The 17,643-nt window shown below is 39.5% G+C and overlaps 1 protein-coding gene across 1 annotated transcript in view; it reads right to left on the bottom strand.

The window, feature by feature from the left end:
* NAA25 (N-alpha-acetyltransferase 25, NatB auxiliary subunit) overlaps positions 1-17,643 on the bottom strand; it is a 57,309-nt gene that overhangs the window by 15,090 nt on the left and 24,576 nt on the right. The window contains 11 exon segments of the mRNA XM_028528130.2: positions 293-401; positions 403-417; positions 1,727-1,970; positions 3,778-3,903; positions 4,408-4,559; positions 9,425-9,524; positions 10,196-10,270; positions 10,272-10,371; positions 12,265-12,354; positions 13,214-13,421; positions 14,706-14,818. Coding sequence (XP_028383931.1) covers positions 293-401; positions 403-417; positions 1,727-1,970; positions 3,778-3,903; positions 4,408-4,559; positions 9,425-9,524; positions 10,196-10,270; positions 10,272-10,371; positions 12,265-12,354; positions 13,214-13,421; positions 14,706-14,818 — 1,332 coding nt within the window.

The following is a 17,643-nucleotide window of genomic DNA, read 5'->3' on the forward strand; positions in this document are numbered from 1 at the left end:
TTAAAATTTCAACTTCTAGAACATTACTTCGTAACCTTAGAATTACTTTCTTGTATGTTAAACCTAATAAAGACTTCAAATATGGAAAAGACTTAAATTTAAAATTCTAAAATATTACTTTATATCTTTTGAATATACTTTCCTGTATGTTAAACCAGAACAACTTCCAGCTTCCATCTCCTCCAAATATTTCCAAATAACAAATTTAGATATTCTGTCGCCATTTACTAAGTATAATGTTGCAATGACAAAGACCCAGTAAATGAATACACTCATGTAAATATGCACTTACCTAAACCATTGGTATCCAGCTCATAAACATCACTAACAAGATAAAAAGAACTGGTCTGACACTGAGAACAGCCCGAGTTAAAGAATCCACCCATTCTGGTAGGCACAGGGACCAAGGAAAGGATACTGAAAAGAAAGGAAAAAAGTAATTGTCCTTTAACTTCATCTAAATTCATACAAAATAAGAAAACAAAGGACTATGAATAAACTACTGCATAAAATCTATGTTAGTGAAATAATTTGCAAACACTGATCAGCAAACCATAGTAGTCCCCCTCCCCCCCATCCCAGGAGATACAATTCGAAGACCCCAATGGACGCCTGAAACTGTGGATACTTACAAACCCTATATACACCATCTTTTACATACACATGCAGACCTATGATAAAGTTCAATTTATAAATTAGGCAAGAGATTAACAACAATAACTAAAATAAAATAGAACAAGTATAACAATATACCATAATGACGGTTTAAATGAATGTGCGTTGACTTAATGTCAGGGGTCCCTTACTGAAAAGTCTTCGTATGAGCTCAGTGCTTTCTGGAGGCAACCCACGCCAGCAATGAGAACACGCGTTTTGTTCATGTCCTCCACCCATAAATGTAAAGCCTTTTCCACCTTAACTAAGCACTTATTACACACTGTGGCCATAACTTGTACAGTTTGAGGTGCAAAAGAGAAACAGCACAAATTTCCTTTGTCCTTCCTTACATAGATTTGTCCTTCCTGGAGATCTCAGCAACCTTCGATTTTTCCTCTGCTTATTAAATTGAGAACTTTCACCTTGTCACTTTATGGGTTCTCTTTGGCACATCCAGATTGCCAGCATCACTTCTCTTGTGCTTTGGGGCCATTGTTAAGTAAAATAAGGGTCACTCCAACATCCTGATACCCGAGACAACTACAAGTGACTAAAGGGGCAGGCCGTGTATACAGCGTGGGATGCTGGACAAAGGGATGATTTGTGGTCCAGGCAGGATGGGGTGGGATGGGACAGGGTGAGATTTCATCCTGTTATTCAGGAAAGCAAGCAGTTTAAAACTTACAAATTGTTTATTTCTGGAAATTCCCATTTAATATTTTCAGACTGTAGTTGACTGCAGGTAGCCAACTGTAACCATGGAAAGCATAACCATGAATTTTTTTAACAGGAACTAAACCAACAATTAAATCATTATAGTGAAAATAGATAGCTATTAAAAATTTACCACCACAAAAACTAAGCTATGTTGCTTTCCCTCACGCTCCAGTGTGGATATTAAGCCAGCCTCTGCAACTCCCCAAGTCTGTAACACTTGCCTTTTCCCTGCAGATGTCCTAAACTGGGCCGGAATGCTGCTCTTGACTACTGACTCACCCCAAACACCTATGTTTAAAAAGACAGTCATAGATTGCTGTGGCGCTGATTAAAAAATACACTTTGATGATACCTGAATTTCCTTCTCAATAAATCGCTTTCCTGTCTCCAGGGCCACCTCCAGCTGTTGAAGGAGCAAACGAAGAATATCAATCCTGGAGGGCACACCATTCTCAGTGGTCTTCTCGGAGTTCTTTGGCTCCACGGGGTGGTTCAGACTTGGAAGGCCACTGATCAGCCTCAGTGTTAGGGAACGAATTCTTAACCACATGGTCTCCTCCTCCAAAGAAAGTTTCTTATGTTCTTCAGAAACATCCCTTTAAAAAAAATCCCCAAACCATCCCTTTTACTCAATGTTTTTGCCTTTAAATCCTTCCAAGTTCACTTTCATTAGACAAGATGCCTTTGAATGGCTCCGGCTTCCATTCACCAGCTCAACGATCTTACACCCGAATCATCCAAGTCTGCATTCTGATATCCACAAATGAGCATGATAACCTACTTAACAGGTTATTTTTCCCCCTTAAGTGAAACTTTTCTGATGATAAAATACATGATATAAAAATTTCAAATGACAGAAAAGTAAAAAATAGGAAAACGTTCCCTGATAATCAAGCACCCACCATATTAACAAGCTTTTACAGATCCTTTCAGATTTTTGCAATAGAGGAATGAAATGCAACTAAAAATACTCATATAACCAATTTTAAACACATAGATGGATTCACAGTATTCATACTATTTTCCAAACTGCATGTGTTTATGATAGTGTGTGCAGAAAAAATCAGCCCAGCAAGCCCGAGCTGTTACCTTTAGAAGGGCAGCTTGCAAGGATACCCTTGGCTGGTGTCCGGACACTTAGTGCGCCAACCACTCCCTAAATGGTAAGGGTGGCTCCCGGTGCCTAGACTCTCTGTGCAAACCCTGTGGTTTATGGCGAACACCTGCCTTCCTTCGGGGAGTCTGCAATGCTGGTATAGGCTAGACAGAGGGTGCCTACGTAATCAGCTGATAAAAACCTTAGGCACCATCCTTCTAAGGGCTTCTCTGAGCAGAAACATTGCACAAACATGCTGTATTTTTCATAAAGAAGAAAGCAGCGTACTTGGCATGGCCCCTTGCCTGAGAGAGAGGGCACTGGAAGTCTGTGCATGGGATTCTCCAGACTCCAGCTGTGTGTTTTTCCGTTGCTGACCCTGTCACGTACCCTTTTGTTATAACAAACCCTGTGAGTGCCAACTACATGTTGAGTCCCACGAGTCCTAGCAAATCACTAAATCACGGCATATTCAGAACTACCTCATACACACGTACCTGCGTGTTTGTGCACCTGTTCCCTCAGGTCCCACTTTCCTAGAAGTGGAACTGCCGAACCAAATAGTAAATGGAATCTTCAACCTTGATACATGTCACTAAAATTCCCTGGCCAGAGAAATTCCCTGGTTACATAAAGGTTTACCCCCATGTAAATGCACAACAAACATTTTCCCACAATCTTGCTGAGCACACGTATTACTCTTTTTTTATCATTGTCTGATAGGCTAAAAAAAATCTTTATTGCTGTAAGATACATTTCTTTGAACTTCCTGTTAATAAGCCCTTTATACAATGTTTTCTGGTTATCTTCTGATGTATTGTTCTCTGTATATGAAGGATATTAATATATATGAAGAAATTTACCAATTTAGCACATAGCTTTAGAACTTGTTAACAAATTTACCAAATATTAATTTGTAGACACAAATATTAATTTGTGTCTACAAATATTAGCCTTTTAGATAAAGGCTAATATTTACAAAGGTCAAACTGTTTATGTTTCCAGATTTGACATAATGCTAAGAAAGGCTTTCCCCAACCATGTTTTTATATTTTATATTTTCTTAGAATGTCTAAGAAGTTTTAACACAATCTTCAATCTGTCTGGAGTCTGTTCTCAAAGATGCTACGAAGGAGGATCTAACTTTTAGATTAGCCAGCAATCCCAACGCAGAGGCCAGGTTTATTTTCTTACTGTGGCTTACTTATATTTTCTGATCCTTATGACAAATATGTTATCATATTTACGTCCCATTAGATTCATCCAGATTCTTTAGAAATAAACTGCCTGAGTCACATGCAAGTCACCTGTCTTTTGGGTCCCAGCTGAAGAACACGTTCAAGTCCCGGTTGTCCCGCAAGGCCTCCCACGGGATGTCGTCTTCTTCCGGCCGGAGACTCATCGACTTGATACTCTCTGCTAAGCTGACTGATCTGTGACACGGAGAATGTACTCATGTATTGTTTCAGTAATAAAACAGCCATAAAAACGTATTAGCTAGGACTCTGTTTTACTAGAAGGAAAGGGAAGGAAGGAGAAAGGCAGGCAGGAAGGGTTTACTAGTGAGAAACAAAGGCTCGCGTAAGGTGAAAGAGAACCAAGCACAGACTGTGCTGACCTGCGTCTGGAAACCCAACCACAATAAAGGGATCAACGTTAATCCCTGAAACCCCATGTTTGCAGGGACCCTTGTCAACACAATCCTGCCCACAGCCTGGCTGCTTCTGTGCGGAACCGGCAGTGCTCTCTCAGTCCCAGGACCCGTACCAGGCTCCACCCCCTTTCTTCCCTGTTCCCCCAACCCCCACCACACACACTTTCTCCTTTTCTCCCATTTGCCTTAGCTTAAGCCTACTGATGTCAGCTATGGGCCCAATGGGGACTCGCAGCCTCTGACATAATCCCTTGTTCTTTTTTAGCTCCTATGCAATACTTACATATTTGCTTCAAGTAGAAGGTCTAACAACATCCGTTCAGTACGGACTTGTGCAAAATGAAGAGAATTATTCAGCCTGTTCCTAAAAGCGATAAACTCTGGGATCTTCTCAAATGCACCATATTTGTAAGCTTGAATAATATATTCTGAGGTCTGGGAAGAAAAGAATTACCTTGGTATAAATATTTCACAGGTCAGACAATGAAGGCAAAACTTGCCAGCCGAAAAAAACAAAACAAAGCAAAACACTCAAGCTAAAATTAAGTTAAGGCGTTGAATCTAATCTTTAAGGGTCTTGGTCACCAAGTGGAATATCAGCTTTTTAAAATGTTATTTCTCCTGGCTAGCGTAGATCAGTGGATTGAGCGTGGGCTGCGAACCAAAGCATCACAGGTTCGATTCCCAGTCAGGGCACATGCCTAGGTTGCAGGCCACAGCTCCCAGCAACCACACATTGATGTTTCTCTCCCTCTCTCTCTCCCTCTGCCTCTCTCCTCTCCTCTCTCTCTTTCTCCCTCCCTTCCCTCTCTAAAAATAAATAAAATCTTTTAAAAAATGTTATTTCTTCTTTCCTATGCCAGAATCAAAAGTCTTCTTTACTAATATCACTACTAGTAACACCAGCTGCCGCCGCCACCTCACAGACCTTTTCTTGCAGGTATGTCCTCCGGTTCAACAGGATCAGAGGTTTGTTACACCACACGAGTCAAAACTTTGGTTAGTGCCACTGTGGAAGGGATATTACTCCATGTTTTTCTGCATCTAAGATACACTGTTGTATACAAAGGCTCTGAAACCACCAGAATAATATAACCACCCTACCCCCCTAAAATCACTCTACTTCAGAAAAAAAGGTGCTCCTTGGTTTTGTTCATTTCTGAATACAGTATCACAAACACAGGGCATATAGTACATCAGGTTAGAAATAAGTCGCCAAACCAAAGACCTATAAAAGCTCATGTCATAATCTGAGGAAAGACTTCCAGTTTGGGTGGTCACTTGTCCACCCAAACTACCTAAGATCTCCGCTGGAAACTCCCTTAACAAGCACGTGAAGGCAGCACTCTCCACATCTGCTTGAATTTAGACTGATGAGCATGTGCAGACGAAACACTGCGAACACAGAGGCAAGATCAAGAACTCTGAAGAGAAACTCTGGCACGACAGAACAAAATCTCAGGGAAGAACACTTCATGGGCGGACCTATGCCATCGGGATAAGAAGTCAGGAGGGTACCCTTCTGGGCCAAGGAAAGTGTGAAGCTCAAAGCTGATGTCTGCCCCCAAGATCCTTTCTAGAGAAACCTATCTTTTTGCACAGCCTCGATCAGCGCTGCCCCCATCTCCATAATGTTCGAGTAATTTGCCCGGTAGGAAAATAGGCTAATAGTTAACAACATACCCTCTGATACACAGCCTCGCAGGGTTCATTTCAGGCCGCGGGATTGCGCCACGGGCGCTAATTCAACTGCATTCGATGCGGCTTTTAAACCCCATGGGACACCTCGGCGAGCTGTTTGCCTGCAGTATCTGGAGAAATTAAAGACGGACGGACACAAGAAAATTAAAAAGATTACTTGTGATCCCGCAGGTTTAAAGAAGGACTATCTGAAAAAGCTCAAGTGTACCTTCTAGCCTGATTAAAGGACAGTGATAGGCCCCACTGAGAGGAGGCAGGATACTCTGAACACATGGGCCTATCTGATGGCCACCTGGCTTGAAACAACACAGCAAGGTTTACCAGCAGGCCTTGCAGTAGGAACTTCTCACTTGGAAAAAACGGCTGGTTAGGAACACATGATGCAGCAATTCATCAGGATAAAAAGATGACTTTGATGATTCCAATTAGATTTATCAATTACAGTTCCAAAATATGGTTTGATTAAAGGAAAGAACCGGCCTTACCAAGTGTAGAAGCAGTTTTAATTTTGAAGTGGTCCACTTTATAAAAAAGGAAACAGCTTTAAAAAGAGAAAAATCGGGGGCCACAAAGAGGGAATGTGTAGTCCTCCAACGAACTAAGGAGGAGTCTCTAGTCCTCCTTTAACGCCGCAGTGAATAATCACTGCGGAGCTGGGAGGGGGCCGGGGCAGCTACCGACGGGACAAAGGCTGAGAAAGGGCTACGATCTGAAGAAAGACCCCGCCTATTAGAACTGCAGGCAAACCTGGAAGCCACAGGCACTTTAAATTAGACTTCCGATTATCCGAGAATGTTGTCTGGACCTACTCCTACTCATTTTTGAGCCACTGAGGCTACTCAGATCCCATTCAGACTCCTGAAATGAACCCTGGTCACTAAAAATTTGCAAAATACATGGACATCAAACCCCTGAATAATGGTTTTCACAAATATCTAAAATATAGATTGTTAAATGGAAACTTTTAAAAAAGTATAAATATATAAGTAACTTTAGGAGACATAAAAATCTATCTCTAATTCTCACATTGTAAAAATCTATTTCCAAGTAACGATGACAGCAGACGATGACCCTCCCTGAGAGAAACTCCCTGTACAGACCTCCCAAACACAACTGTCACTTCCACAGCTCAAAGCCTTGCAGAGCAAAAAGTCAGAGCTTCCATTTAGGAGTAAAAGTGTTCTTTCAAAGAGCTAGTTGGGAACTGAAATACATCAGTCACTCAAGGACACACCATCTGGGGACCCCCAAAACAACCAAGAATAAAAGACGAAGAGCATAGAGTTTTCGCTTCCAGAGAGATTTCTAATACTAGCAGAAGGGATAACCCAGACAGTACAAAGCTACAACAGTGATCTTCCTCAACATCAAACTCCTACAGGACACATTCCACACCAGCGTCCACTTCCCTGTTTGAGGACTGAGCTAGGCACTAAGGCTTAAGGTGTATTTTTCTTGCTATACTGTGTTCTGCTTTTGCCTCCAGCATCCCCCAAAGATTCTTTACCTAATATGATTAAATAAGTTGTCTTCTCAGTTAGTAGTAGTAAAATATAAATGCCAAGCAGAGTGTGCTAGTCCCAGATCAATGAAATACTGTGATTTTATCAGATTCGGCATCACAAACACTTAGATGAATTATCACTCCTGCCACGCACAACCACCAGCAAAACAACAGAGACACACACAAAAGCCACTGAGGACAACATGCCCTCTCAAACCACTCCTGGTGGTCTCCTTTCCACACTACAGTGCTTTCGTTTGTTTGCATGTATGTGTGTGTGTGTTCAAAACAACTCTTCAGATACGGTATTTATAGGGGAAAAGTAAAGCTTAATTTTTATTAGGATAAAATAATGTGCCCTTATTGGCCAAATACATGAACAACATGGTTCTTTGAGAAGTTACATCCCTTATTTACCCCCACTCCCACCCTTTTCAGAACTATCTGAAAAGATCTTTTCTTTAACCTCTTCCTTAGAAATATACAAATGAGCCCTGGCCAGGTAGTTTAGTTGGTTAGAGCATTGTCTTGATATATAAAGGTTGCGGGTTCAATTCCCAGTCAAGGTACACATAAGAATCAATCAATGAATACATCAATAAGTGGAACAACAAATTGATGTTTCTCTCTCTCCCTTCTTCTCTCTTAAATTTAAAAAACAACATTTAATTTTAAAAAGATATACAGAAATGAGAGCCAGAATGATGAGATTTAAGGAGCTTTTTTCCTTTTGAGTTAGTAAAACTACTTGAAAACAGAAGGGCAAGCAGATATTTGAACACACAGTGAAAACTCACTGATTTATAACTCGACTGCCCACTCATGCTGAGACATTTTAGAAACCAAGGTCCAAAAGATATCCTCTGACCTCTAAGCAGGCCAGCACCTTCTGAGCAGTATGTTCAAACGCTCATGCCCACTCTCCCTGGTCAGGAGCTACGGCACAAAATGAGGTCTGAACAGAGACACCAGTCTCTGGGGAGAGAGGTCACAGGGGAGGGAAACAGGGCTTAAAAACCAACAGATGAAGCACAGTTCGCCATCCCTTGCTATATCAGCCCTCTAGGCCACGCCCTGATGCTTGTCAGGACATCATTATTGCAAGCTCAGAATAACAAACCTATATTCTACTGTTCAGAGATGTTTCTGCCCTGCCCTTGCCGTCTACTTAATATACCCCTAAAGAATTAGATGGCAGATAGATGAGCCGCAGATGTTGGTTACAAAACATTTTTTTAAAGTCGTCATGAGTGTTTGCCATCAAGAACCCCAGAAACAAGCTCTCTCGCCCAATTTCTTAGTTGCTGTTAGACCACGAAAATGGGAGGCCATGGGCAGATAGCTGGCATGGCCCAACTCCAGGCGACGTGTCTCAGAAGCACGAGAACCAAGGAGGCAGTGCCCATCCTTGAAGACATACCTATCTTCACATACGTTACTGGGTGGTTTTGCACAGCTGCTTGACTAAATAGAGACCATGTATGTGGTCTTTTTCCACAAAAACTGCTTAACTCACAAGTGGGGACGAAGTCTGTTTGCAATGAAAAATATGGTGCAAATCCCATCCTTTTGTTATGGCACACAGAAGCTCTCTCTTATTTATTGCTAGTTTAAAAAAAGACTATTCACCAAAGTTTCTTGAAATTATTTACAACCGGTCAATTTTACAATTCTAAGAAAATATAAGTGCAGTTGTCGTTGGCACACAGCATGGAGGTTACAGACTTCAGAAAGGAGTCCAGGTAACAGAGAGCAGCTGCTATCGCAGACGCCTGAACTGCACCCTCGTGTCCTTGGAAAAATCCTTCCAGAGATTCAAAGACCAACCTGAGAGGTATCAACACATCCTGTTCTATGAATACCCAGTTGTAAATTCACCTTCGTATGGATTCTATTAAACATGCCCATTCTACCAACCACAAATAACTCTCCACCTCTACCTAACAGCGTTGGCCACTAAGCCATGGCCTGAGGGCACCTGCAAGTACAGCGCGGTACACCTCAACCTGTGTACCTGCGACACAGGGGAGGTGCTCTCTGCAATGTGTGCATTCAGCGGGCAAGACCATATTTAAAAAACCGTTTTTTCACTTACATCTTTCTGGTTGGAGTGGAAAAACCTGAGTGCGAAGTTACAGGATTGGGATGCAGCAGCATACTGACCTAGGGATTCAGCGTAACGGGTCAAAAGATAACTAGTTTGGAAGGAAAGAAAAAAAACACGTTATACTTACCCACCTCTAGTATCATATACTATACTTCAAATTACTATGTCAGAGAAATAGCTAAGCATATGGAACTTTAAACATCTTGTCATATAAATAATCTAATTCACAGAATCAAATCTTTTTTAAAAGAGCAAAGTTAATTCAGTTTAACTTAACTTGTGAGAGCCCTAAAGTTCCATGACATGCTTTCTTACACTCAGACGCCCATGGAACACAATTTGTAAGAGAACAGAATACTGTCCTCCTACAACGGCTCCGCGGGGGATAGAGACAATACCCTTGATTCATCACAAAGAACCGTTACAATATCAATTCAAAGGCTCTCTGAGGTCAGCAAACAGAGCACATGTGTTAACCTCAACTGCAAGGCAGAAGACTTGAAACCCACATGTGCTAAGAAAAAAGGTTCAAAGTATATAGCTGTTTGCTATCTCTGGGAAAACTTTCTTAGCATTTCTAAATTGTGCAAATTTTAACATTACTACAAAATGCTGGCAAACACAAACTGCTTTGCGATGAGTCATAATACGTGATTATTTCGTCTAAAAAGCTTAATACCAGGAACAACTTCCTGCTCAAATCGGAAAGTGAGAGTCCCACGTGCAGGGCCGCTATTATTCAGAGTGTATACTACCAACCCAATGGTATCGTGCTGGATGTGCTTAGCATCGAGGCTGGAGTACAGGTCCAACACCGGCTCAAACGCCCCCAGCACAGTAGATTCGAACGAGCAGTTTGAATTGAGCATTGGAAGGGCTGTGGGTTAATCCCTCTTCCAGCAAAGTCAGGGCCTGCCACGCAGCAGTCGTGTCACCTAAAACCAAAATGTCACAGCCATTACCCACAGATTTTGAAAGCAAACGGAGGTTTTTCAAGAAGAAAAACTTACTGACATCATTACCTCCCGTAACTATTCTAAGAATGAGTTTAGGTAGCAGAGAGCAAATTTTAGCTACACGCCTGTAAGCAAAACAGGGGATTTCCCTGAATAGACAGTCCTCAATTACTAAACATGTATCTGCAAAACTGATGCAAATTTTAAGCTGCCAAGTCTTGTGCAGGAAAGTTATGGAATCTCACAAGACCCCAGATCCCGAGAAAAGATGGATTTTGAAGAACTGGAGTCTACCAACCTTCCCAGTAGAGGACTTCCTCTACAAAATCTCAGACAGATGCTTTCTCTAGACACCATCTGTCTTCCATATGTAACTCTACCAATAGGGCGTCAATAATATTTGAAAAAACTTGCTCATTAATAATCAAAATAAAATGATACACTTTTTTGAGCCACTAAAAATCAAAAGGCCAAATGTATCAAGTTTTAAAGATTAAGTAAATTCTCTTTTAAGAATCTACCTAGAGAAAATAACATGAAATGTAGATAAAGCTTTATATACAAAAATACTCACTGCATTAATAAATTATAGCAACACCCACACACTGAAATATCATGCAGCCATTTGATGTTAATGAAGAGTTTTTAATAACAAGGGAAAATACTTTCGTAATACTGATCAGTAAAAGACACACAGAATTCAAATGAGCATGAATAGTTCATCTAATGTCTAAAAAATATGCAGAGAAAGACAAAAGGATATATGCAAAATGTTAGAGTGCCTGGTGGAAGCAGGAAAAGTGGGGTTAAAACATGTCAAAAGTGTCAAAAGTGATTTGCGAAGTTTTGTGCCGGAGAGTTCTTGCTGGACGATGCTCCGCAGGTAGACTAACTGAAGTTGGCGGCGATCAAATCCAGACAGTAACTGAGAACAATGAACGTGCTCCTATGTGGGAAATAGCCAGCATACTCAAAATATCCAAACCAATAGAAGTTATTGGTGAAAATGAAAAATGTATCTTTTATTTATCTTGTGGAAAAAAGCTATGTGGACTTTCTCACCAACCCAATACATAAGACTCTGGAGACGTAGCAGAGGCCGGATTATAAAAATACATTGCAAATTAGCCTAGAAAGACTGGCCTCGGCCCTTTGGAAAACAGGGTACCTCTGGAGAGCTTCGAGCCTGAGGAGGACAGCACCAAAACGGAGTGCTCTGTACAGCGGTCCCTGAGGGCAGGGGACATGTCTATCTTGCACACAGCCCTTTGCTTCTTCCGTAGTTTATTCTAGTGAGTAGTACGCAGTAAGTATCTAGAGTTATTTTTTCCCAACAAGTGCTAACAAGAGAACATGTCAGGAGGGGTGAGACCTACCGAAAAGGCTATCTCAGTGCCATTTGCTGAATCACCCTTCTCCTGCCTCAGGGCTCATGATGCTCCCTTTACCGTGTATTATATTTTTGCCTTCAGTGGGCTAACCAGAACTGTATTCCAAAGAGTTCCTTTTCCTATGTGTGCCCTTTTTTAAGTAAATAAATAAAAGGGCTATTCCATGCCATGGGCCTATACATCCATCTCTGAATCGGTTTCTCTGTTTGATAATTACTGTAACTTTGCAATAGGTTTTTTACAGTCATTACTCATTATTCAGAAACATTTAAATCAGAACAGATATCTACTGACTTAAGATTTTCCTGACTTCAGAGAGGGGGATGCATGGAGACTTAGGTTCTTCTGGAAGCACCCTGAAGAAGGGCAAGAAAGAAAAACCTAAAAACATAAATGAAATTCTTGGGTTATGCAGTTAGTCCACGGACTTATAGTCAATTAAAAAAAAAAGAATAGTTAAACTGAAATGACTGCCCCTTACCTGTTTCTCTCCATATATCAATGAGCACATGGACAGCAAGCAGACAGTAATAGTCTGAAAACTGCAATTCGGTTTTCAAACAGGATTTCCCTACGGGGGAAACACATCTGTATTTAACACTTATTTAACTACTACAGCTCCAAAGAAGTTTTTTAAAGCAGGAGAAGTGGTAAGGGGGAGAAGAGACAGGAAAAGACAATAATAAGAACTGGGTAAATAACAGAAGAAAATGTAAGCCATGAACCAAAGGATTCAAAAGGTGAGACCAGACTCGCTGGAGAAGAAGGGTTCCAGAACAGAGGTGGCGTCTGCAATGGTAGGAAAAGCAGCAAGATTTGGAAGGTTTTAGGTGAAGAAAAGAACAGAAGCCAAAGGGTCATGTATAGCTAAAGTAGTGATGTGTTCATTCCTTCACCTAATGTTTTAGAATGCAGTTAGAGAAATACTAATATCATCTAATCAGATAACTGATATTTATCACATATACCTAGCAATCTGAAGGTCATTTATTTCTAAGTATCTCACAATTTACATTCCTTTTGTTCACTTAGTCTGTATATTATAAATAGTAGACAAATAAGCAGAAAATGTGACAATTGTCATAAACTATGCAATTCACATGAGCCGCAATGTGAGAAAGAGTAAGCTCACCAGATCAGGAAGAATATGGACAACTATAATTAAAACTCCAAGCTTAATATTGCATGCCAATTATACTTAATTTTTTAAAAAATACAATGTGGAAGAAAATAACAACAATAAAACTCCAAGCTTTAGAAAGGCTTTGCATTTTATTACTTGGAGAGTCTTGGCACCTGACAAAATAATATCCTTGCCAAACTCATTAAAACGGGCTGTGAGTGCTTTAAAAACAAAAACCAAACCAAAAAACTAACTTCTAAGTCTTAGTAGATCAGGGAACAACGGCACATTTTGCAAGGTTGCTCACCAAATTCCAGTCCATGCTGGTACCTTAACATCAGCTCTCTGACCACACTCAGTTTCTGATTTTTATCCATAGTGTGGTACAAGCCCAGCAACCTCGTCAGCTGCACCACACACAAATGCTGCTGCAAAGCTCTGATGTCGGCAGGCAGCGCCAGCTTATCCTCTGTTGGTGTGGACAAAGGAACAACTCCAAGTAACTGATTAATAAACTGCAGAGTGGGGGGAAAAAAAGAGGACAGATCTTAAAACAGAAGTAGTCTTTAGTAGGCCGTAATTAACAAATATTGAAATGGTCTAGAAAAAGACATCAAGGAAAAGATACATATTAAAACCCCTTTATTATACCATTTTCTATCTACCAAATAGCTAAAACAAAAAAATTTCTAACAGTACCTACTGCTGGTGAAACTGGCACTCTCGTTCACTAATAGCCAAAAGTGTTTGGTCAACACCATGTACTATACACAAAGATTAAAAGTATTGTGAACATGTTTCAAAAGTTGTAACACATCAAGATAATAATGTAGCAATGAAAACGATTAAGAGCGGATGACCAAAACCAAACAACAAACCCACCATCACACCGACACATAAACGCATCCCTAAAGGAAACACCATGTGTTGAAAAGAACAGTTAGTTACGGGGTGTCAGTGGCCTTAAATTGCTTTTGTAATTTAAGTTTTTATTTTGAGGTAATTGTAGATTCACATGCAGTTGTAAGAAATAACAAACAGAGATTCCATGTACCTTTCACCCAGTTTCTTCCAAAGGTAACTAACATCTTTCAGTATTTAATTATTTAAATTGGGCAAGAACATAAAAAACACCAGTTCTAGCCTTGGGGGTCTGGGCACCAGTCAGGGTGTGTAGGAGAGACAACTGACCCATGTTTCTCTCCCTCTTTTTCTCCCTCCCTCCCCCTCTCTCTAAAAATAAAAATAAAGTGGGTTTGGTTTTTTTTTAAGTAGGCCCTAGTGGTGAAACGTCCTGTATCTCACCTATGGTAGTGGTCACATAATCCACACGTGCTAAATGCTGCACTGAAAACACCAAAACACTACACGCACACACAAGTGAATGTTTACAAAACTGGTGAAACATGCATGAAGTCAGTGCACTATCAATATCAACTGCCTAATTATGATACTATACTATAATTAGGCAATATGTTACCACTGGGGCAAAACAGGTGAAGGGTATACAGAGTTCTCTGTATTATTTCCTTTATAACTGCATATAAATCTACAACTATCTCCAAAAAAACCCATTAAAACAAAAAAGAAGACTCTAATTATCTACCAGGGGCTCATTCTCATGTGGCTTAACTTAGCGAGAAATCATGCCTTTAACCTGATAGCCCCCAGAGTACTTGACAGAGCAGTTATCTTGGTATCTCATGTTCACCGCCCTCGCGCATCTCAGAAAGGAGAGCAAACATTTAGCCTAGTTACAACAAACACAGGCACCCGGCAGAACTCCAAATCGTACTCACTTTTGTACACTGTGCAGCAGGCAAGAGGTCGACAAACACCTTAAGGTCTGTAAAACAACAAGGTTTATCCCCGAACTTTTTAAAATACTGAAACATTAATTCTTCTGGGTCACCTAAGAGAAAAAAAGAATCACTAAATTATTCAAAGACTGAAGCAATTTCTAATTTAAGTCTGATTTGAAAATCACTTATTTCAATTAACTTATAATTTTGCTCGAATGCTGAATGAGAATGAATGAGAACGACAGGGCGGGCTACAAGGTACCTTGCCTAGTTAAAAATAAAAATATGTCTTAACAAGGAACAGAATCTTACGAATTCAGTTTACCTATCGTTACACTTAGGAAATGTGAAGCTTTTCATTCAATTAAAATTTAAATAGTTAAAAAGTTTTCTTTAAAGTTTAAATAAAGGCTTAAGTTAATACGCAAACATTAAACAAACATGCTTTTCTCCACAATAGTTCCTGAACTACTTCAGAAGTATCAAACAAATGTTAATTACATGAAAGGTAACGTTGGCTAATAGGAACGCCAACAGAAGAGAAAATAAATGGGAAGAACCACAGGCCAATAACTCCAACAAGGTCACTCACTATTAAATACTTAAACAAAGAAATGCAGAAAGCTACCAGTTCATTTATTTGTCCTCAAACTAAAAACAAAGAATACAATAAAAGTAAAATGCTCCCAAAGTGTACTAGATTTAAGAAGCAGAGATTTGAACCAAGATTTCTGTAAAATTTTAGGTCCCAGTCTCTATTCACATGTCTCTGGGAACAGAAGTCCATAGCTTTAAACAGATTTTCCTAAGAGACTGAGAATCATTCACTGGTTTGGTGCAAAAAAAAAAAATTATGGAGATTAGACGAATTTACAAACTTGTAAGGTGTGGGCTGGTAATAAGGAAGAAAAAGATAGAAGATGAATATAGCAAGGGTCAAAGCAGATCCAAATATTTTTATACCCAGCTCTGAAAAGAAAACAATGTCTTGAAATCTACTTTAACATTTCCTGAAAGTCACAGAAAATTTTGATTTGCAATTCTGGAACTAACAGAGACAGATTATTGACATAGAGGCAAAAACAGAAGTTAAGATGGAATTCAAAGTTGGTTGTCAATAATCTACAAACGGAATGACAGAGATAAGTCTACAGTTAATTTTAGAAGAAGCTAAAAAAAACATTTAGATGATTAAAATGGACAGAGATATTCTAGGATAAGTTTTAGGTATTTAGTATTAGGTATTAGGTATTATAAGTTTTAGGTATTAGAATTAGGTATTGTTCTAGGATAAATTTTAGGGACAACTAGTCCCTAAAAAAAATCTTTCTTAAGGTGTTATCAACTTCTAATGAAAACAAAATTTCTATAATAGTGAGCAGGGGAGGAAAGGTTTCTTTGGAGCTTTATCTGAAAATGAAATTGAAAAATTAATAAAGTTCATTATGTGCAACATAATGAGATATAGGGTATAAGTATTAAAACTAATGCTTACTATTAGCAAAAAACTATTGCTTTGGTGGGGAAAGAGTGCCTTTTTTTTTTCAACAAAATTGTACGCTAACACAGCATGACAGCCTTCACTTCTCATGCAGTAAGCTCAAAAAGCATTGTAACCCCTGAAACCTACTCAATTGTATCAGCAAATGTCACCCCAATAAATTCAATTTCAAAAAAAGAGTAATTTTATAAAAACATCTAAAAGTATCAAATTTCCTGAAGGCCTCTCTTAATGCTTCACTATCCAAATTGTTCTTTTCACCCAACTTATTATTCTTAAAAACTTTCTCTTCAACTGTTAATTGTTCTAATTTTGCTAAAATTATTAAGTATATTTTATTGATTATGCTGTTACAGTTTCCCCAATTTCCCCCCCTTTATCCTCCCTCTGCCCTGCACCCCCCAGCCCTCCAGCATTCCCTACACTCAGGTCATGTTCATGAGTTGTACATGTAAGTTCTTTGAGTTCTTGGTTTACTATGTCATTCTTAACCTTTCCCTATTTTATGCTTTCTAATTTTTCTTCTTATTCCCTGTACCTTCCCCCCCATTTTTCCCCTCCCCTTCCCCACTGAAAACCCTCCATGTGATGTCCATTTCTCTGATTCTGTTCCTATTCTAGTTGTTTGCTTAGTATTTGTTTTCATTTTTTTTTTAGGTTCAATTGTTGATAGTTATGAGTTTGTTGTCATTTTAATGTTCATAGTTGTTGATCATCTTCAATTTCTAAGATAAGTCCCTTTAACATTTCATATAATAATGGCTTGGTGATAATGAACTCCTTTAACTTGACCTTAACAGGGAAGCACTTTATCTGCCCTTCCATTCTAAATGATAGCTTTGCTGGATAGAGTAATCTTGGAGGTAGGTCCTTGCTTTTCATGACTTCAAATACTTCTTTCCAGCCCCTTCTTGCCTGTAAGGTTTCTTTTGAGCAATCAGCTAATAGCCTTATGGGAACTCCTTTGTAGGTAACTCTCTCCTCTTGCTGCTTTTCTCTCTTTATCTTTAATCTTGGGTAACTTAATGATGACATGTCTTGGTGTGCTCCTCCTTGGGTCCAATTTCTTTGGGACTCTCTGAGCTTCCTGGACTGCCTGGAAGTCTATTTCCTTTGCCAGATTGGGGGAGTTTTCCTTATTTTTTCAAATAAGTTTTCAATTTCTTGCTCTTGTTCTCCTTCTGGCACCCCTATGATTCAGATATTGGAACATTTAAAGTTGTCCCAGGGGTTCCTAAGCCTCTCTTCATTTTTTTTTGAATTCCCGTTTCTTCATTCTGTTCCAGTTAAATGTTTATTTCTTCTTTTTGTTACAAATCATTGATTTGAGTCCTGGTTTCCTTCCTGTCACTGTTGGTTCCCTGAATATTCTGCTTTATTTCACTTTGGGTAGCCTTCATTTGTTCTTTCATTTTGCATCCAAGCTCAATGAAT

The sequence above is a fragment of the Phyllostomus discolor genome, chromosome 13, assembly GCF_004126475.2.
Source record: "Phyllostomus discolor isolate MPI-MPIP mPhyDis1 chromosome 13, mPhyDis1.pri.v3, whole genome shotgun sequence".
NCBI lineage: Eukaryota > Metazoa > Chordata > Mammalia > Chiroptera > Phyllostomidae > Phyllostomus > Phyllostomus discolor.